Source organism: Tiliqua scincoides, chromosome 5, assembly GCF_035046505.1.
Source record: "Tiliqua scincoides isolate rTilSci1 chromosome 5, rTilSci1.hap2, whole genome shotgun sequence".
NCBI classification, from domain to species: Eukaryota; Metazoa; Chordata; class Lepidosauria; order Squamata; family Scincidae; genus Tiliqua; species Tiliqua scincoides.
Window position 1 is genome coordinate 20,657,268 of NC_089825.1, and position 23,195 is coordinate 20,680,462.

Below are 23,195 nucleotides of genomic sequence, written 5' to 3' on the forward strand. Positions count from 1 at the left end.
CGAAGATAACATCAGAAGGTCGCCAGTTCGAGGACACTGACAGCTCCCTGAATGGCTGAGAATGGCGAGAACTTGAAGCAGCTGACAAGCCGAGCTGACTGATTCAACCTGCTCTTGGTGTGAGCAAGAAGCGTCTTGGCTGCCCTCCATGTGAGAGATGGAGCTGCTTGAGAACTGGAGGCCAGAAGTGAGACCAAACCAGGAAGATCCATTCTGAAATGTTGTTGGTTCTTGAAAGAGAGAACTTCTATGATTGTAAAAATCCCCTTGAGGGATTTAGAAATGCCTGCCTATGTAAACTGCCTTGAATAAAGTCAGTGGAGTAATCCGATGACCAGAAAGGCGGTATATAAATACTGAGTTAATTATAATATTATTATTGTTGTTGTTGTTGTGTATAGTAAGTTCAGTGGTGAAGACCTTAAAAGGCATTCTTGGTGGGTGGTCCACATCTCTATAACTGCTGGATATTCATCAGAGTCCAAACATCTTTCAAAAGAAATATAAGACCTCATTACCAGGGATTCATTTCAATGCTCAGGGCTAAGTATAAATTTCTGACCAACTGGAGTAACCTATACTAGCCTAGAAGGCAGATGAGAATGAAAGGGTGTTCTGGATGTTAGCCCTGTTGAGTGATTTTTATACAGAGCCTGGTGGAAGTAACATCCCCCTTTCCAAATACCCTTTGACTCGCTCCGATCTGTTACAGGATGCTTAGGCAGGACTTGACACAGAGACAAAAGAAAAACAGCATAAGATGCTGGCTTAATAAACTGATCATACATTGTTTCTATTTTACACAGAGTTTTATTTTGTATTATCAGATGCCATTGGGTCGGGCAATCAGGAGTGTGTCAGGACTGTGATAAGTATTCTTTCTTTCAAGAACTGGGGAAACCAAAGCACTAAGCAATTTACAAGCAAGTTGCAATGCTATGCTTCCTTTCAGTTTCTCATTAACTACTTACCAACCCTTATAAACAGTCTGCTACCCAAATAACAAGTCTCCTGAAATCCATTCTTAAAAGCTATAAAGAGATTAATCTGTACCATCAAAACCCTAGATGCTAAAAGGTTGAACGCCCATCAATTTCCAGTCAGACATTCTTCTTCAAGGTGCGAGGGAAAGAAGGGGAGGTGGTGGCAAGGTTTGCCACTTATTTGCAATTCCATCTAGAATGAGGCAAGCTGCAAATTGTATCTCTGGGTCAGGCCCACTGAGGCTATACAGCTTCAATGCTTAGCATATGTATGGTTCCGTAATTGTTCATCACAGTAATATTTGTATTTGCTGGAACTCCTTTGCCTTAAAGGTCTGATGTCACAAGTGATCCAAAGACAGCTTGTATATCCAGGAAGAATGCTGGATCCTCTGTTCTTAGACCCTTATTCTGAGAAATTCCTCATTCTGACAAATTCTTTCCAAAGGTACATGGCAATTTTGGCTCATTGCATGAGTTTTCAGAGAACCAAGTATGGATTAAAGGTATGTCTTCCTGTTGTCCGAATTGATTGGTAACAGAAGAGAAGGTTAAATATCTCCCAAACTAGAACTTCCCAAACTCCATTTGCTTGCCACTCAAAAAAGAAAGATAGAAAATAGGGGAAAAAAATTACTCTTTCAGAAATGCTGAAGAGTTTATAGGACTGGCTGATAATGTTCGACCCTTTCCAGAAGTGCTTCAGAATATCCAGGGGAATAATACCTGAAAGAAAAACAAGCATTGATGAAAGACTCATTTGTGCAAAAGATTGAATGTATATGTTTTTTCTTTAGAACTACTGGTCTTCCTCATAATCAGATTTAACAGAGTAATCATTCCCAGCCCGATCCTATACATGTTTATTCAGAAGAAACAACACAAGTTCAGTGAGACTTACTTCCTAGAAAATGTGTGTACAACTGTAGCTGAAACTTACAAAAATGCATATGATAAATGTACTAAGATTAACTAAATAACAGCCGCAGCGATTACTCATCAACTGCGCTTTCCAGTTGCCTTTTGCCTTCTGTATTTGTGTCCTTATACCAAAAAAAAATTGCAGATTTAGGATCAGGATTCTCTGCATGGACAGGGTCTTCTCTCTCTCTCTCTCTCTCTCTCTCTCACTCACACACACACACACACACACACACACACACACTTTAACCTCATCACGAGTCAAACAATCAGACCTCTCTACTTGCAACTATTACAAATGGAACAGCCCATGGAGCAGCTTGTTATCTTTGCCAGATTTTTTTAATGCTTCCCTGGAGCCTCTTTCTCAATGAACTGAAACATACCAGGGGCAACAGGGCCCCACTCCTTCATTTTCCTCTGGGTACATACAATTTAAATGCCAAGTTAATTCCTAGTGCACTTTGAACCTGCAAGTTTTTCCTTAGGATAAATCAATGACAGGAAAACTAGTCTGACTTCTTGTCCTCCAAGTTATTCCACAAAAATCTGTCCACCAGTTACACAGAAAGGGAAACTGCATTTTTACTCAGGTTCTGCTATTCAGAGGGAATCTGCTATTGCAAGTGCTTGTCTTGGAGAACAAAACAGACCAAGCACATTTTTTTTCCGTTGTACCCATTTCCCCTGAGGAAAAACGTGCATGTTCAAAATGTGCCAGGGATCAAATTGCATTAAACACTGATCAGATATTCACTCATATTTCTGCATCTTTGCACTGTGTAGTGTGGGCCTGGTTGTCTACAGTTTGATGCTATTGCTTAGAAACAGAACCATTTGTGCAGGAAAGGCACCTGAAAACATTTTAAGTGGTGCATGCAGTGGTGTCGCTAGGGGGGTGCAGGCCGCACTGGATGACGCGTGCAGGGGGGTGACGCGCACGGGGGGGTGACACGCTAACATCGTAGTGGTTAGGAGTAACCCCATCATATTATAAACCGTTGGATGTGGAATTTTGAGCAGAATGCAATGCAAAAAACCAGAGTGAAATATCTCCTTTCAATCAAAAGCTATGGCCAAAAAACTGGAGAGAAAAAAATGCAGAGCCCTATGGAAAGTGGAAGTGAGCTGTATCTCGCGTTTACTTGCGAGTAAGCGAACATGCCTTAGTCTGTTGGAAAGGGCAGGTTGAGAGGAATCCAAGGACACCAGAATGGTCCTGATCCAATGAATGCAGCCCCCAAAAACACCTGAGAAAAAGTCCCTCCCTCCAAGCAGATGAATGTACCGAGTCCTGTGGAAAGCGAAACTAAGCCTCGCGGGTCACATTTACTCATGAGTAAGCAAACGTGCCTTGGCTGGTGTGGAAGAGCAGGTGAAGGCTACCAGAATGGTCCTGATCCTATGCACCTGCAGCTAAACAAGTGCTCCAGAAGGCAGCCTTCCTCCCCCACACACTAAAAAGGATCAAAACAGAAGCTTCAGCTGATAAGGTGAACTTTTTTGAGACCTACAAAGCCAGGTGGATCCTGACAGTGATCTGGTTTAAACAGAAGTTCTTAAATTGAACTGGGCACTGGGTAGGGCTGAAAACCTTACTGGTTTTAAAGGGGGGTGTTATTGCAAGCAGGCTACAGAGGAAATTCACTTGGTGGAACAGGGCTGGCTTCTACTTATTTAATTATTTGTTTAACTTTAATTATTTATACTTATTTATTTTAATTTGCCTGATGATGTCACTTCCACCATGACATCACTTCTGGTAGGTCTTGGACAGATTGTCATTCTAAAAAGTGGGTCCCAGTGCTAAATGTTTGAGAACTGCTGCAATAAGGTGTTAGTAAGGGGTGTGTGTGACACCACTAGTGACCTAAATCACTAAAATCACAGTCTGGAAGAATAATACCATCATGTTATGTATCCGTCAATGTGTAATTTCATGCAGAATGTGTTCTATCTTTGTTCTGTCAAAAGGTACAGCCAAAAAACCAGTGGGGATGGTGTGATGGTACATCACCACGCCCACCACCTGGGGTGTTGCCCCACCCACTGCATGGGGGGTGATGCGCTGGCATCCTGCACCGGCTGACGCGAACCCTAGTGACGCCACTGGATGCATGTGAGATGTTGATTGCCCGACCTGGCTTGCTTCTGCTAAGATATGTCAAGGAGATTTTCCCAGAATGAGGACGGTTGCACACTCTCCGTCATGAGGGTACTGGTTAGAGAGGGCAGGTGTGGGTCAAGGAAATTCTTCCAGAAGTAAACTCTGCCTGACAAACATGCAAGAATTGTAGCATTCATAATAGTTGCAAGCAGAGAGGTACTGTCCCTGAATTGGCTGGTTTTCCTCTCTCCCCCCTCCCATCCTTTTTGTATTGTTTCTGTTACAGTGTGAGCCTGTGGTCAAGGTGTGCCCGGCTGCTTTTCCAATCTACATACATTACCTGGAAAACTTTAGGAACAACAGTGTATTCCTCCAGAGCACCCATATTCCAGGTTATTATAAAGCTTACACAGTAAGCACAAGAAATGCTTATAAAATGTACAATGCTTTGCTTGTACTTTCATCTTGAATATATATCCAAGAATGGGCCTCTGACCCTTGCTGTGAAATGTGCTTCCCCCAGCTCTATCCTCACTGAATCCTGAAACGGCCTCCCTGCCTCCTTTCTGCTTTGCTGAGAAATGACGAAGGAAAACAAAACTGCCCCAAAACTTTTCCCCAGAGAATCTGCTCCATGTTAAGAAAATCCCTTAAAAATTTCACTTGGAGGAATTTACCGCTGTGTGACGATTCCTTCTTGGGCAGGAAATCAGGGTATAAAAATGTGTCCTAGCTTCCGTCAGAAGCCAGCATAAAGGACAGATCTAAGAGCAGTGCGTGGCTTATAACTAGGCGAGGAACTAGTTTCCGAATATTTCAGATCACATTACTGTATTATTTCCTTTACAAAAACATAAACACACTGTGAATGCAAAAATGAACAGTAGGCTTAGGGTCAAACTAGATGATATACAATTCTTTCCTGTGCTTGCTTTTTTAAATAGAAATAATTACTCTAGGGAGGGGGCAAGCCAGACTGGTACTTCAGTGTCTATGGAGGGGTGGTGAGAGTGACCCTTTCCTCCTGCAGTATTCTCCCACAAAAGATCCCCCCCCCCCCACTGCTCTTTGCTTGTGAAGGTGCCACTTGCTACAATAGGAGCTTTGGAATCAGTTTCAGTGGGAAAACAACAAGGAGGGAGTGTGAGACCTCCCTTCCCCCACTACAATCCTAACCCAAACTGCCCACCCCCCCCCCCGCAGTCGCTATATAAAAAAAAAACCACACAAACAACTTTTAAGTGTTTGTTCTTATCTTCTAGGAGGTGAAACTACAAGCAATGATATAAAATAAACAAGATGTTCTTTCATCACCTTTTGATATCAAAGTAGGCCAGCTTTTGAGTTACACAGGGTGTGATGCACATTAATATTGTTTAAGTGCTATGTAAATAGAAAGCTTGCATCATTTCACCTACTTTACTAGTAATTTCACCATCTGACTCACTAAGAATACAATTCTATGCATGCTTTCTTCAGAGTAAGTCCCACTGAATAGGATTCCCTTTGGGATAAATACAAATAGATTCAAACAACATGCTTAAGAAAAAAAATAAAAAACAAAATCCTCGGTGGTACCTTAAGGAGCACACACAAAGAAATAAGGTGGCATTTTGTGCAGTTTTGTGTGTGGTTTAGCAAGTACCTAAGGATGAAATCACACATCAATTTTATATGTAACATCTTGCGTAACTCCTTGCACAAGCACAAAGCCAAGTGAGGATTCTGTTTGAACCTGTCTGTGCAAGAACCCTGCACTATTTATTTACTACTTTTTCTAATATGCAAAGTAGTTTAAAACAAAGAATAAAACATACAAAAATAAAGACATCAGAATAAAAAACACTAGAACCATTAAAACAGTTTAAAAATGACAACAATACAGGATAAGATTAAAATATAACACAGCTGTAAAAAAACAAAAAGGCAGCAACAGAAATTAGGAAGGGATCACCAGAAAATACCTCCCTCCTTAAAGGCCAAGTAGAATAGATGGGTCTTCAAACCCTGCAGGAAACTACAACGAGGAAACCATCATCAGGTCTTGTGGCAGCTGATTCCAGAGGCATGGTGCCACAGCTGAGAACGCCCCACACCTTGCCTCCACCCCCTTGGCCTCAGATGGCAGAGGTACCCTGAGCAGGGTCCTCCAACAATCTCAGGGGATGTGCAGGATTATACAAGGGAAGGCAGTCTTTGAGGTATCCTGATCCTATGCTATATAGGGCTTTAAAGATAATCACCAACACCTTAAATTGGGCTTGGAAATAAATGGGCAGCCAGAGTAGCTATCGGCACAATGACATGGGCAATTTAGCATGGTGAACTCTGTTGACCAACTGGGCCACCGTATTCTACACTAACTTCTGAACCATTTTCAAGGGTAGCCCCATGTGGAATGCACTACAGTAGTCTAAATGAGATGTCACTAGGGCATAGACCACAGATCTGTCACCAGATCTGACTGATTCAGGTACGGCCTCAGCCAGTGCACCAGTTGAAGCTGGGCAAAAGTTCCCCTGGCCACAGATGCCACCTGAGCATCCAAGGACAGCTGTGGTCCAGGAGGCCCAATCGTAACTAAACTGTGCACCAGCAGAACATGTGTTCAACTGGCGCAGGCTGCTGTAAAGCAGCTGTAAATTGCTTTGCAGCAGCGCAAGTAGGCGTTATGCTGACATGGATCAACGTGGACATGTGCCAGCGATATCAGTACGTATGTCCCCTTAACCCAAGGAGACCTTCAAGCAGGCAAAACTCTTCAGCAAGATGCAGCAGAAACCACACCAGCATGGTTGCATTGCTGCTTGGGGAGTGACGTAGGATCGGAGAGAATCAGGCTGCCTGACTCCTTTGTGGGAAGGGTTCAGATTATGTTATTTTATTTGCTTAACAGGTTTCTCTTGGCAGAAGTAAAAAGAACTATGCTGAAATTTTTTTTCAATTCTAGGAGTGAGCTGCCACATGCACTGTGACTTCAGTGGACTTCTCACACAGATGACCAGCAGGGGGAGTGCAACCACTTAATATTCTTGTGATCCAGATGGAGCATTCCTTCCCCCTCCCCCCAGGAATGGCCAACATTTTCCCTTTGGTGAAATACCTGCTCCAAGAAGCAAGGCTGTGGGAATATGAAGAAAGGTTGGGTCGATCCACTTTAGGAACCTAGGACTTAGGTGAGTAAAAGCTAATATGAGCAATTTGGGGATGAAGACACAAAGCTAAGAAATATAGCCACATCTCCTTTGTCTCACCACTCTTCTCAGTTGGTTCTTACGAGTCACATAAGATCTTCCTGAAAGCTGAATGCTATCTCTTGGCCACTTGTTGGCCATCTAGACCTAGCAAACCTAGAATCCCGGAAGACCTCTCTCCTCTTTAGGGTTACAGTTGGAGACTCCTGATGGTCAGTCAGTTCTCTAACAAACACGTTAGGGTCAAAACCCACCCGCTGCATTGTTGTTGTCTTCCAACCCTCTGTGCTATAGTGGGTGTTGTACATAAAGTAATGTTTTTGTTTTCTTTTGTGCAATCATCCTGAACACTGTGGCTGAAGACACCTTCACAGTCCAGAAGTATCAGATACGTCATATGCACACAGGCCCTCTATTCCCACATGCTTGATTTGCAATTGGTTCTACGCAACTACAATAAAAATCTGTTTTGTTGTAATAAATGCTCTTTCAGTCTTACCCCAATATATGCTCTGTAATGTGGAGTGTATTGGCTGCTACACAAGAACTGTGCGTCTTGTGTGATGTTATACCAGCATTACAAGCAGACAAACCAAATAGGTACTTAGGATCAAGATGCAGCCAATTTATTAATTCATTTTTAAAAATCTTTTCTTTCTCTAGGGAGGGCAGGCTGGCATATGCATAGTTCTTCCCCTGTCCATTTAATCCTTATGTTAACTTTTTAAAGTAGGTTAGACAGATCGTGACTGGCCGAAGGTTTGTGGGAATTTGATCTCTGGTTGTAGTCTAACACTTTAAATACTATGCCACACTGGTTCTCAGCATCCCAGACAGTCAGTTCAGAGACAATCATAGATTTTAAATACTAGATCAGAGAGTCCCAAAGTGTGGGTCACAACCCACTGGTAGGTTGCAAGCCCATGTGTGGCGGATCACAAACTGGGCCCACAGAAGCATAGAGGCTGGGCCCGCCTGCACCTGTGTGTGTTTGGCTGCAAACTGGAGCCATTTCAGAAGGGAGAGTGCTGTCTAGCAATGCTGCTCACCGGAATGATTTACTGGGCACCTCCAGAGACTTCTTCAGGGTAAGTCACACACTATATTGGCCTCTGTAAGCCTCAAAATGGTCTGCAGAAGTGCCCAAAAGCTACTTCTGGTTTTTGGAGGTAACTTTTGATGTTACTGTGGGCCATTCTGAGGCCTGCAGAGGCCGATAGAGGAGTCGCTGGCCTGATGTGACCCAGAAGAGGCCTCTGGAGGTGCTTGGTAAGTCATTCTTACTGGTGGGTCGCGGCCCTGAAAAGTTGGGGAACCCATGCTCTAAACTGCATTCTTACTTTTGGTTTGGAAATGATGGCCAGGATCCAAAGGGACTTTTAGACCCACCTAGGTCTTGTATGTAGTTAATTGGATGTACAGTTCCTTCTCTTTGAACAACAGATCTCCATGCTGAGACACCAATCAGATTCAAAAGCAGCTTGCTATGTAGCATGGCTGAGATAGGATGGAGTTGCTGTTCAAGAAACACAAACCTGCCCACTCCCTTGTGTGCATGGAACTAGTTGCCCTTTGTTTCAGATCTTGGCTAGTGTTTCCTTTTAAGAAAGTAAATAATATAAATACCACAACCCAAGTCAAATGCTCTCTAAACAGTCAAATGCTTGTGTAACATTAACAGTTCTGTTCCTGTGTTGTGCTCCTAACTGCACACCATTGTTGTTGGACTGAAGAAGAAAGTCACCTAAGGAAATTAAATATAAGCCTCCCATGTTTTAGCAATGCTTTAAAGAAAATGTAAGTGAAACTTCAGCATCATTTCCCCCTCCCGCCTTACCTGACTATTTCCTCTGGATAACAATTGTTAATTGTATTGATGTACTCTTGAAGAAGTGATCCAGGGTCTGCTTTTATCTCTTGAATCTTTTTAAGACCGCCACTTGTGACAAAAAGACGCCGGGCTTTGGCATCATGAGGCAGAACCTGTTCAAAATGAAGCACATAACAAGACATTCAACCTTTCAAAGATTCATCTCTGCAGCAACCAATTAATATTAGAACAGAAGTTAGGAGGTACAGAGGGCACAATCCAGCAGGAATTTTTCCTGTGCAAACCTGAAATTAAATGGAGCAGGACAAGAAAACTTCAACAGGGCTTGTGTAGGAGAATTTTCCACTGAATTGTGCCCAGAGGGGGCACAAGAGGAAAAAGGTGCTATTCAGAGTATTTTCATACATGAGACTTAAAGCAGGTTTTGCTAAAAATCAATTTGTAATGTGAATACACAACCTACACTGGCCACAATGCATGTCTGCAGGATTGGCAACACTGATTTCATGTTCACATGACAGCACAAGACAGCCTCAAAGGCCATTCAAGCCGGGCATGTGCCAATGCCATCAGTCAAATACAAAACACTGTTGGGAAATGATTGTTGTTTTTAATTTGGCATTCCCTAGATACCATTTCTAAATCAGAACTGTGGGAATGCAACCCACTCTTGGGAAAGAGACTTCCCTAACCTGAACTGTTTCAGTCTGCTTAGCCTGCATTGCATAGTCGCTTTTCCACTTGATCCAATTCATGCCATAACCCAGGTAATAAAATCTTAAAGGCAGAAAGCTTATTCTTTATTTCACCTTGCCCTGTGTGATTATCTCTAGTAATTTAAGGTCCACTGAGCACTGACACCAACCTGTAGTACTCAGTGGAAAGACAGATTTCACTGAGGTTACTGAGGGTCAGTTAAGATGTAGAATAGAGTGAAAAAAATATACATCAGAGTTCCTTCAATATTCATCTTTCCTTCCCACCTCTCAAAACCATCTATGCAAGAACAGGCGCTAAGGAACTGGGAGAAGGAAAACCCCTTTCAAAATGGATGACCCTCAATGCATGAGATATTGGTAACACTTATACCACAAAACAAAGCCTCAGCAAACCCTACACAGGTGCTTTATTGAGTGAGAATTTTCCCACTGAGGGCTTGCTCAATTTAGGAAATAAGGTCTAAATTTATTCACTATACCTGGAGATAGAGGAATAGCCTTTATTTATAGCGCTCAGGTAAAAAACATATCAGAAGAGTTACCACTGGTTCTAACTATGAGATATTTATGCTTAGTTATGGAAATACCTTTTAAAAAAAAAAAGAACACTTATTCAAAAGCTTATGTGCTTTCAAAAGAAAAGTGACTTGTTTTGGAGTTTTGCAGGTTTTTCACTCCACAATGAAAGCATTCAATCCTAATCAGGTATTTTTATTTTTAAAAAAGTGTGTCCAATTTGTTGCTATTTTTACAAGCCTGTTAACAAAGCATGGGCATTGGTTGTCAGGAATTCTGAGCCCTGAACCAATGAACCTTACAACCGGAAACCAGAAACTAACCTCATGAGTGCCCAGAGACTATGGTATATTCAGACATCATACCAAACCATACCAATCTAACCATAATTTAGAGCTCAAACCATGATTCCAAGCCTACAAACAAAACATGGTTTAGAGCTGCTTGTTTGATTTTGTTTTCTATCTGCTTAGCACTCATGTTCATGAATTCTTATCTTTACTCCTATCTCTATCGTGTACCAGTCACTTGAAGTGAAAAAATGGCAACAGTTGTGATTTGCACAGCTTGCAATGTGCAATGGCTTGCAAATTCAGACATAAGCAGACTACAGCTGGTTTACAAAGCAGCTTCAAACCATGGTTCAATACCTTGGATTGACAGCTCCACAAAAACCTGGGTTTGTGAGATGACATAGATTCAGACGCAAACACAAAGCATGGTTTGGGTTTGACATGATGTGCAAATATAGTCACTGTGTTCTCAGGCCTTACAGTTCTCTTTAGGCACTGGAAGGAGCAAAGATTGATCCATGCAATGGACAGGTAGTGGAAAGTCTCTTAAATGGGAGCCAATATCAATACAAAACATGACCTTCTTCCCTCATCTGGTGCACAAAGCAGAACATTCTTCCTCCTGCACTCTCAACTGCCAGTTACTGATCTGAGAGACCCAGAGCTGGAGAGCAAACACTCCAGAACTGGATTCAAGGACAGCCATCCACAGGATCAAAGACAGCTGTAAGAATTCTTCAGCACAGAAAGAAAACAACTGCCTAGATTGATCTTTATTTATCAAAACACATTGGGAATAAAGACCAATCTAGGCAGCTGCTTTCTTTCTGTGTGCAACAGCTGTTTACAGCCCTGGCTATCCATATTGGTTTCAGAAGGGCTGGCCAACCGTGGAGCCCTAAAGGAGTAGAAAACCAATGCCCTTTTACCTTACTGAACTGCCCAACGACATGCTTCAAAATGTTGGGAGGAGCATCATGCAGCAGGGGCTCAAGAGCTGGCAGATGAGTGCATTTCTGTAGGATATTCTTTAATGCCTTCTTAGTCTATCAACACACAAAACATTCACTGTAAATTTTCAGATGACAATCATAATTAATTCATCAATAGACCAAAGCCCAAGTTAGAACAACAATGCAAAAAAAGGCAACATATCCTTTCCAGTCCTTTAAAGTAATTAGCAATGTTGAAAGTGCTTCTCGTATATCAAACAGCTTAATCCTAACCAGCTTTCCAGCACCGATGCAGCCACAATGCAGCCCTAGGTAAGGGAACAAAATTCCCTTACCTGGGGGAGGCATCCATAAGTGCTGTGGTATGCAGTGTGTGCCCCATTGGCATAGCTGCATCAGTGCTGGAAAGTTGGTTAGGATTGGGCTGAAAATTGTGAATAGGTAGTGTGCCCAGTTAGTGTTGGTGAGGATTCATCTTGAAACTAAGCTGAAGGCCCCAGGCAGGGAAAGAACTAAGTGAGTGTTATTCTGCTGTGTGTGTCTGGCATTGATTGATTAATTGACTGCCTGATTAAGCTCTTGCATAATCAGCAAAAGGGAAGAAGAAAGGCAGATTTCCCCCCTCTGGGAAGAGGAAAGAGGGGGGAGGCTTTCTCCGTTCACTTGTTTGCTTGTGTGAGAAGAAGCTTTGGAGGAGATTTGCCGAGCTTGTTATGGAAATATGAGAGCATAACTCTAACTTTACAAATCTAAAACTCATTGGATTACAAATTAATCATTTTGGAATATAAACTCTGCTTTGGAATGCTCAGTCTCATTTTCCTGTGGAGATCTTGGAGTGCCTGTGGAGAGGGCTGGAGATCTGCATTTCTTTGTTTTGCAAAAGTGGTTTATTGTTTTGAATTCCTCTCACTGTCTCCTGGAATGGAATGTGGTTGAAATAGCAACAAACGTAAGCAATAGAATCAAAACAATAGAATAAGAAGAATAGAACATTGGGGACATCTAGTGGATTTAAAAAGACATTGCAAGGACAAGAACAGGATTGACAAGTGAAGTAAGGAGGACGATACGCTGAGGACATCTAGCGGTGTTAAAAATATTGCAAGGCAAAGGTTTATTTGACTTAAAATTCCTTGTGTTGGTTTTTATGGGTGAACAGTTGATTTCTCGATGATGTGATGTGATATATGGGTAACTGATAGTGATAGCCAGGGATAGCCAGGGAGACAGACCAGGGACAGACTGCACTTGCTCCCGGTGTGGAAGGGATTGTCACTCCCGGATTGGTCTTTTCAGCCACACTAGACGCTGTGCCAGAACCACCTTTCAGAGCGCGATACCATAGTCTTCGAGACTGAAGGTTGCCAATACGATAGTGATATATGTGATAACAGATATTTGAGTTTTACAGGAAAGAAGACATAAGAAGGAAGAAAAAAGATGACAAGAAAAGGAGCGAAAGTTAGGGGCTCTCCCACCCTGGAGTCAAGCTTGGGAAAACTAACACAAGAGGAACCGAAAGGAAAAGATTGGAAGCAGACATTACAAGACAATATAGAAAAATTAGTGGTGATGGGACAGCAGCACAAAATTTCTGCAGGTTCAAGCTAGTCTGGATGTTTTAACTACATAACTAAATGATCTCAGTGTGCAACTGAAAGCTGCTAAAGGCCAAGCAGATGAGAATACACAAAAGATTAGAAAATTAGAAGAAAAGACAACAAAAGATCAATCTACAATACTGGAGATAAAACAGAACCAATATGATGGAGAGGCAACTTTAATGGAAATTCAGATGGAGAGTGCAGCTCAAGTGGTGAGAACACAAAATGTACCAGAACAGAAAGGAGAAGATACACGACTTCTGATTGGTGATTTAATATCAGAGTGGATCGACACACCAACAGAGGAGATACTCATGGATCTGGATTCAGCGAGAAGAGTGAGCACTTTTTATCTAAGAAAACATGAACTACCAAGAGAAACCCATGTGAAATTCATCTTTTTACAGAGATAAAATATTGAAGGCCTCACAGGAAAAGGAATGGATGGTGGAGGGTAGCAAAGTGAAAATTCTGAGACATGTCCCATGGAGAGTGAGAAAGAAAAAAGAATATGAAGAGCCAGCAAAATTCTTAAGAGGAAAGCAAATACCATATAGATGGCTTCTCCCAGAAGGTATGTTTTTTCAATTCCAGTCACAGAGATATAATATAAATTCAACAATGAAAGCAGAAAATTTTTTGAGTACAGTGATGAAAGGTGAGACGAGAAATGAAGAAACTGAGGAATTGAGAAGAAAAGAACTAGAAAGTGTAGAAATGGGAGCTGGAAGAAAAGAAATCAGATGATTCAGAGATAACTGAGGAATCAGAAAAGGAAGAAGCTAGAGAGGCAAGGAGGCATGCATGGATAGCAACAAGAAGACAAAAAAAGGTGAATAGTAAAAACAAACATGATGCTTAAGGGAGGATGGAGTATTTGACAACATAAATGGCTTAAATTCACCTCAAAAACAAAAGAAAGTTTTCCTTCAATTGTAAAAGTTAAATATGGATAGGTCATAATATTACATTAGAACAATGGGAATAGATTTGGAAATATAATATAAAATTTACTAGAGCAACAAATTTTAAAGAAAATGTATATAAAATGTTTTATAGATGGTACATGACACCAGTAAAACTGGTAAAAATGAATCAGAACTTATCAAAAAATTGTTGGAAGTGTAAATGTGTAGAAGGGACATTTTATTGTATGCGGTGGACGTGTAAAAAATGCAAGTATATTGGAAAATGGTAAGGAATCCAATACAAGAGATTGTTGGATTTACGATATCGCTGAAACCAGAGTTAATTTTGCTTAATATTACCTTAGATATTATAGATAAAGAAAATGTGTGTTTAGTTATTATGATATTAACTGCTGCAAGGATTTTATACGTTAGATACGAGAAAGATATTAAAATTCCAATGAAAGATGAATTAATAGAGAAAATAATGAATGTGGCTGAGATGGATAGGTTTACAGAGATTTTGGATCAATAGCGCAAACCGACACAGATAGAGCAATGGAGACCATTTTATGCTAGGTTGAAAATGAAGTTGTAGATGTATAAGATAGGGCATTTTGATGAATATATTGTATACATGATATACAGGATATGATATGATAGTTAAATGATATTAAGAGGCTAAACTAGAAGAGCAACAAGATTAGAAGATATGTATTGATTGATTAGATATATTGATATATGATTGCCTGCATCCCCCAACAGTGTGTTTCTGTGTTTTTGTGTATTGAGTTTGTGTTTGTTATGTGTTTGTTTATATTTGTTGTTTGTTTTTATTTTGGAAAATAATAAAAATTTTTAAAAAAAATAAAAAGATTTTATGGAATACAATGTGTGTTACAGCCCAATGAAATCAACAGGATTTGGGCTGCAATCTCATGCTCATTTATGTGAGAGTAAGCCTGACCAAACTCAAAGGTACCTACATCAGCACAGGCATGTGTTGGATTGCACTCTACAGTCTGCAGAACTCTATGCTGAATTGTGGCTATTACATTTTAGAACTCCAATGGAAATGGAGAAGGACAAAGCAACGGGTGAAATGGTGATCGGTCTGACTTCAGTTACTTTCAATATAATTAATAGGCTAATGTTTATTCCAGTGTTATTACATAAGTGGAACTACAATAAAAATGATCACCTATTTTACATTTTTAAAAATATTTTTACACTACCCTTATCCTCCCAGTGGAAGTACAGGCATCACTAGGTTTTGCTTCACCTGGTGTGAGAGCTCATTGTGTCATCCCCATGATGGACCTCGTCCCATACCAGACCTTGTAGAATAAATTACCAGACCTTCCAGAATAAATACTCACAGCCTAACTGCAATGGCATCACTAGGGTTCGTGGAACCCCCATTAACTTTATTTATTTTAATATATAACAGTACAGGTCACCCAATAAATCATTAACCAACAAAAAAAAAGTAGCCAACTTGATGACACTCACACAACTGACAGAGTTCTAGTACTAGCACTAAGACATTGAAATGACAGCTGACTCATACTAACACCTTATTGGTTCCCTGCTGTGTCATAATAACACTTCATTGGCCCTCAGAACAACCAGTCTCCTTGGTCAGTTCTGAGTTAAGAAATCCACTTTTTCTATATAAGCAGCTGTGTTTTCTTTTTCTGGTTATAGGGCTGTAGCGTCTGATCAAATACAGATATTTCTATGCTGTTTGTTTCATTGCATTCTGCATTAAATTACCCATCAAATGATATAACACATGATGGAATTTTTTGAAAATACCAGGATTTCACAATTTTGGCCAGCAGTGGTATCACACATACACCCCTGTGCTTCACCTGGTGCCAACTGCACCCCCTAGCAACACCACTGAGTGAAAGGCAGGGGATTGCAGACAAGTTAAAAGTGAATTCCAACAATAATCAAATTAAACCATAACAAAATAACAAAGGCAAAGAAGCAGCAATATACTACCTTTGCCCCTAATAAAGTCTGCATATGAAGCTATAGTGTTGAGTGGGCCTAGGATTAGACAGTCACTTCACAACCTCCTCAATGCAAACCACCCAGATACAGATATGACCTGACCTGTGTGCAGTGTGCTTTCAGGAGCAGTACACACATAGTTCGAAATATGGAATCTGGTGTCTGGTGAAGACATTTGGATTCCTGAAGACTTCAGACCCACCTATCAGCTCCCATTTAGGTTACTAGCCCTCACTGTAGACAGCTTGGGAACCACACAGACAGTTTCTGCAAAGCATTTCATTAGTCTAAAAAGCAGCTTCTGTATCCTGTGGGAATACCTGTCCCTCGCTCATGACCTCCTGAGCTCTCTCAACTTCAAATGTAATTAGATAATGGCATGATATTCTATCCCTCTGTACTAATGTTGCAAATGGGATTAAAACGCTACAGTGATTAACAGCATGTATCCAGCTTCTCTTTCAAGAACTTAAAGGCAGGCACAACTGAGCAACCCATGGCTGGTGTGGAAGGCCTTTGTTCACTACTCAGTATAACCAAACTGCTGTTCCTGGACTGAGAGATTAACAGTCCAATTCTATGGTTTTCCTTGCTATAGCATGCAGCAGCATGACAACTTATGGGAATGTAAGAGGTTGAAGACCATTGGACTAGAGCACCGCCAAATAAAGGGGGCAGCATCTGGTGTACTCCTTTAGGTGCCAAAAGATTGTGTTCCAGTTCAGCTTAGGTTCTTAGCAATGGTGCTAAAATAATGCCAGGCTCATAAAATACTGCCAGGCAATAGTGCCAGGCTTTATGGCAGCTTTTTCTGTTCTCTATAATAAGAATACTCCGTTATAGTGAATAGTGCTAGGAGGGCATTACAAGGGGAGATGGAGAGGGTCCTGGGAGGGAGTGGGGTCCCAAGTCTCATACTTTATATATTGGAGTTGTGGCACAAAAAGGGTTGAAGAGCAGCGGGCTAGACTTTAAATTCCTTAGTGGGGGTCAGTCACACTCTAGTTTACACCATATTCTGTCCATCTTTTTCTCAGGACATTCTTAATTTTGCCCTGGCTCTTACACAGATAAGAACATAAAAAGAGCCCTGCTGGATCAGGCTGAAGGCCCATCTAGTCCAGCTTCCTGGATCTCACAGTGGCCACCCAGATACCTGAGGCACACACGCATGCTGTAATGGAAATGCGCAAGATCCCTCGAGGAGAAAGGGTGTGGTATCAACAGAGGCCCCTTGCTCTGGCAGGCAAGCATGGGGTTAACATCAGGGCCTTAGATTGCACACCACCTACACTGCTCCCCCCCCCAGCACTACATGGTGCACAATGGTTTGATCTATGTGGTGTCATCAGCTATGTGCCACTCAGCAAAGGTGTCACTGTGGTCAAGCTGGACCCTCCCTAGCTGTATAACAGGGCAAGAAGATACGGACAGCAGCCCTACAGCCAATCCGTCATTAAAAGTTATTTCTCCCATGTGGTTCTCTTATGTTTCGCTTGAATTAGTATCTTGATTTCAGAGAGACATGATTTGGAGCTTCTTAGATGGATAACCATCTGGAAAGGGATGTGTGCTCAAGTCTACAGAGGCAAATGTTGTTTAAGGGAGGCATGATCAGGATACAGAAAGAAAAACACCTACCAAGAATGGGAGAGGGAAAACAGACCTGACCCTGTGCCTGGGTGGCTTTCACTGTTTCTTGTGGGCAGCACAACTTGTGCTCATTGTTACTTTCCATCTACTACTGCCTAGCCAGCACACTTCTAAATAAGCTGACTTACACATTACACTCTAGCTGCTATCCTCAAAAGGAAGCAAAATCAAGAGAGGCCCCCAAACTTTTCCATGACTCAGACAATATTGTGTCATATCCTGTGGAGCAGAAATGGCAAAAGCAAACACACTGAACTGAACTATAACTTCTTGGCAGTGGGTGAGGTTCAATTGATATGCTATTGCAACACTGGGGGGAGCCACTTCCTTAGAGCTCCTTCCCCTGCAATGGCTTGGTCTACGCATCAAACAAAATGAGGTGGTAGAATCCTGAGGTGGCAGAATGGGCTGGACCATTTCAGAGTACAAGTGGGGAGATCACTTGTAAAAAAATTCTCCCACATTAAAACACAAACAACAAGGCTAGCAGAAAATTAGCATAAGAGGAAAGCTGAACCTTTCTTCTTGCTGCACTAGTTTTTCTATTGAAAAAGGAGTTTTGTTTTCACAGGGACAGCTTTCAGTCTGAGATGGCGGCCTGCTCAGGATTCTTACCCCCCTCACTTTGATACATGGGTAGACCAGGAAAAGACAGCATCCCTGCTGAAGTCCTAAAGTGCTGCAAAGAGATCGTTGTCACTGAGCTACATGAAATCCTCTGTCTCTGCTGGAGAGAAGGTGGAGTACCTCAGGACATGAGGGATGCGAACATCATCACACTGAACAAGAACAAAGGCTACAGGGTGACTGCAACAACCACTGTGGCATCTCTCTCCTTAGCGTTGTAGGAAAGCTGTTTGCCCAAGTTGCACTAAAGAGGCTCCAGGTACTTGCAGAGAGCATCTATCCAGAATCACAGTGCGGATTCCGAGCCAACAGGTCCACCACTGATATGGTATTCTCCCTTAGACAACTGCAGGAGAAATGCAGGGAACGACAGCCACTCTTTATAGCCTTCATAGATCTCACAAAGGCTTTCGACCTGGTCAGCAGGGACGGCTTCTTCAAGATTCTCCCCAAGATCAGATGTCCGCCCAGGCTCCTCAGCATCATCAGGTTTTTCCACAAGGACATGAAGGGCACTGTTGTCTTTGATGGCTCCACATCAGACCCCTTTGACATCCGAAGCACAGTGAAGCAGGGCTGTGTTCTTTCGCTGACCTTGTTTGGGATTTTCTTCGCTGCCCTGCTGAAGCATGCCTTTGGAACTGCAACAGAAGGCATCTATCTCTGGACCAGATCAGACCGAAAGCTCTTCAACCTCTCCAGACTAAGAGCAAAGTCCAGCTGAAATGTCTGCGTGACTTCCTCTTTGCCGACGATGCAGCTGTCACCACCCACTATGCCAAAGATCTCCAGCAGCTCATGATTCGTTTTAGCAAGGCCTGCCAAAGGCCTTTAGCAAGGCCTTTTGGACTGACAATCAGCCTTAAGAAAACACAGGTCATGGTTCAGGATGTGGACTCACCTCCCTGCATTACAATCTCTGCACATGAACTGGAGGTTGTCCATGACTTTGTGTACCTTGGCTCAACGATCTCCGACACTCTTTCTCTCGATACCGAGCTAAACAAACACGTCGGTAAAGCAGCTACCACATTTTCCAGACTCACAAAGAGAGTCTGGTCCAACAAGAAGCTGACGGAACATACCAAGATCCAGGTCTACAGAGCTTGTGTCCTGAGTACACTTCTGTACTGCAGCGATTCATGGACTCTTTGCTCACAACAGGAGAGGAAACTGAACACTTTCCACATGCGCTGCCTCTGACGCATCCTCGGCATCACCTGGCAGGACAAAGTTCCAAACAACACAGTCCTGGGACGAGCTGGAATCCCTAGCATGTAGGCACTGCTGAAACAGAGACTCCTGCATTGGCTCGGTCATGTCATGAGAATGGATGATGGCCAGATCACAAAGGATCTCCTCTATGGAGAACTCGTGCAGGGAAAGCGCCCTACAGGTAGACCACAGCTGCAATACAAGGACATCTGCAAGAGGGATCTGAAGGCCTTAGGGATGGACCTCAACAGGTGGAAAACCCTGGCCTCTGAGCAGCCCGCTTGGAGGCAGGCTGTGCAGCATGGTCTCTCCTAGTTTGAAGAGATACTTGGCCAACAGACTGAGGCAAAGAAGGAAGGCCCATAGCCAGGGAGACAGACCAGGGACAGACTGCACTTGCTCCCGGTGTGGAAGGGATTGTCACTCCTGAATCGGCCTTTTCAGTCACACTAGATGCTGTTCCAGAACCACCATTCAGAGCACGATAACATAGTCTTTCGAGACTGAAGGCTGCCAACTATAGACCAGGTCGATGTCTAGATGGAGGAACCGCACATATTGGTCAGATGATGCAGTTCCTTTCCTTTGGAAGGTCATGTCGAGAGGAACTATACCATGTGGCTCACCCAAGTACATCCAATTCTTTCCAGAGTAGCATGGGTATAAGTCACAGGGAAGCAACCCACAGAAGGTTGCAGTAAGAGGTACATTGGTCCTGCCCCACTGATTTCAGTGGGACTTGTTTCCACATATTGAATCACAGTTCTATGGGGCAATTCACCAGGTCTCAAAATGCAAATACTGTTACAATAATCATCACAAAACATTTACCAAATATAGTTTGGTATGCAGTATACTTGTGAAAACGATATGCAAATTGCATTAATTACATGCAGCTAATTCATGCAATTTAGCTGCAGCCCTCTGGCTCACTATGTAGTTCCAGTGCAGCTGAGCAAGTTCACCAACCCATCCTGTCCTGCTGCCCCCCACTATAGCTTATCTTCGTGTCAGCATTAAATTACTCATCCCGATCCAATATTAATTTTGATGGATTTTTTTTTTGGCATACCTTGTCTCAAAGGATGGGTTAAAAGTATAGATTTTGTTTTTTTAAATTGCCAATTTTTCAGGTTTAATTTCTAACCTGCATTTCAACTCAAATCAGGCCACCAAAGTGACTTGGACATAATCATGGTGCATTAAAGTCACATAAAAAGTGATAAAAACAGCAGACATACAATCTTAAGATTGATTGTTTTAAAAAGCAGCACAGAGACCACAGAGATACTGCAACAAAATTCCTGAAAGTACAATTTAGGCTTTAAGTTCCCAGAGAAATCCACAGAAGGCCCAACAGAGCCCCATTTCTTCCCTACGCTTCTCTGCAGCTTGCATCGCTTCAATTGCACATGGATCTTAGAGGACCCACTGCTGCTCACTGGAGTTACTCCACTGATCCTTCCATGAGGTCACAGAGGTTGCTTCCAGACCAAGAGTCCTCAGCTGACCCCGCATAATTTGATCAAAAGAAAGGAGAGGGCTTGATAGGGATGCTGGGAATGGGAGAGGCTCACATGCATCCCATTTCTCGTTTTAGCCCATATGTGCACTGAAAAGGAGGCAGAGAAGAAACAGGGACCTGCAGATCATCAATTTTCAACCAGTGTGACACCTCAATTTGGTATGCCACGAATGATATACAGGTGTGCCATGGGAGTTTGGGGGAGAGTCATTTATTCGGAGGGCCATTGGGGGATGTGAGCTTCCCACCAACGGCATGGTGTGCCTTGTCAATTATCAAAAAACTGATGGTGTGCTTTGATGATTTTAGCACCTTGTCAGTGTGTTGTGAGATGAAAAGGTTGAAAATCATTGCTGTAGAGCTCTGGACATCCCTGAACACATGAATCTATCTTCTTCTGAGTTGGTCCACTGCTCCATCTAGCCCAGGGGTGCCCAAACTTTTTGGCAGGAGGGCCACATTATCTCTCTGGCACTATGTCAAGGACCCGTAAGAAAAAGGATTTACATTTAAAATTTGAATAAATTTACATAAATGAATATATTAGAGATGAAACATATGAATGAATGAATGTCTTGCAATAGCTCGAGGCCTATAAAAGGCCTTGCACAAAGCAAGGTTGGCCTTTCCTTCACTGCCACTGCTGCTTCACAGACGTGAAACAGCAAGCAGTGGAGGGAGTCCTCGGCTAGCAGCTCATGCAAGAGGTTGAACAGTTGCCCTCACGCTAAGAGCAGTTGTGTCAAGCCAGTGTGGGCTACAGCAAGTCTGGAGGGCCAGAGGCTCACTGGAGACTGGGGGGTCCTGTGGGCCAGATTGGAGGTCCCTGAAGGCTGCATATGCCCCAGGGCCGGGGTTTGGGCACCCCTGATCTAGCCCAATATACTCTGCCTGGAAATAGCTCTCTAATGACCAACTTTTTCCAGTCCCACTACAAACAAAATCCTTTTTTTAAGCAGAGATCTGAGGAACTAAACCTGGGACTTCCATCATGCAAAGCACATGCTGAGCTATGGCCACTCCACATCTTTTGGGAGGAATTGTGATCATGCAACAAACTGTCACACCCCAAATAAGAATGAAAGACACCATAAATTTACCATTACATATTCATTTGCCTCAATTCAGTAAGGGCTTAATAGATTCCAATCCCTAAATGGACAGGGAACTGAATGCGTTTCAAGCTCAGTGTGCCAGCTAAGGATTTTATGTTGGGTAGACCAGTTACTCTGAACACCTCTAATCAAGAAGGCTACATATGGTTCATCTTCTCTCACTGCAAAAATGCATTATTAAGAATCTGCAATGCACACTGCAGTCTTTTTATTCTTATTATCATTATTAAGTGCAGTCTTTTATTATTAAGAAGCAATGCACACTGCAGCCTTAACTGTTGCATATGAGCAGGTATGGATTGGGGCATAAGTGCTTGATCAGATTAAACAATAAATTGCAAATGGGCTTACTTTGACTTGAAGATCTTCTGAACTGTCATGTGCCATATATAGGCAAAGCAAGACAGGTAACACGTTTGCAACTGCAACTGCACGGGCATGTTCTGGAGTGTGCCTCCCAATCTGTCCCAAGGACCAGGCCGCTGCTGCCTTTATGTGATCTTCTGGTTCTTCTGACAAGCACACTGCCAGCTGTGGCACCCCCTGTGGTGTTAATAAAAAGCACAAGAGACTATGAATCCAGGCCATGGTCAGAGAAACTTAAAGAGATGTGCAAAATTAAAAATTAAAAAAAAAAATTTGGATATCACTTTGTTTCTTTGTTGGGTGGCCTGCTTCATTTCATTGGCTCATTTCAACAATTTGCTTCATTTAGTGCCCAGTTCAGATGGCTTTTCATTTCAGTGTTGATTCTTTTTCTTAAAAGTTTCTCATTTAATCCAACCAGCAAAATTCAATTTGCTGCAGTTTTATTACTATTCAGAATTGGATAAAATTTACAGGAATGAAAGTACTCCATAAGCAGACACAGCCCGCTAAATATTTAAAAAGTACGGTAAGTGCTGCAGTTTTCATATAATGATTGAAGTTTGATCATTTTAAATTCATTCCTGCTGGTCCTGCCATGCGTTCTATGGCCAACTTGCATCAAACAGATACAGATAAT

At 42.3% G+C, this 23,195-nt stretch overlaps 1 protein-coding gene across 1 annotated transcript in view; it reads right to left on the reverse strand.

The window, feature by feature from the left end:
* Window positions 1-808: 808 nt before the first annotated feature.
* The window catches only part of SPAG6 (sperm associated antigen 6), a 59,446-nt gene continuing 37,059 nt past the window's right edge, over window positions 809-23,195 (reverse strand). The window contains exons 8-11 of the mRNA XM_066628116.1: window positions 22,541-22,732; window positions 11,494-11,610; window positions 9,043-9,188; window positions 809-1,709 (exon numbers count right to left, since the gene is read on the reverse strand). Of these exons, the coding sequence (XP_066484213.1) occupies window positions 1,643-1,709; window positions 9,043-9,188; window positions 11,494-11,610; window positions 22,541-22,732 (522 nt within the window). The 3' untranslated portion in view covers window positions 809-1,642. The remainder of the gene's footprint in view (window positions 1,710-9,042; window positions 9,189-11,493; window positions 11,611-22,540; window positions 22,733-23,195) is intronic.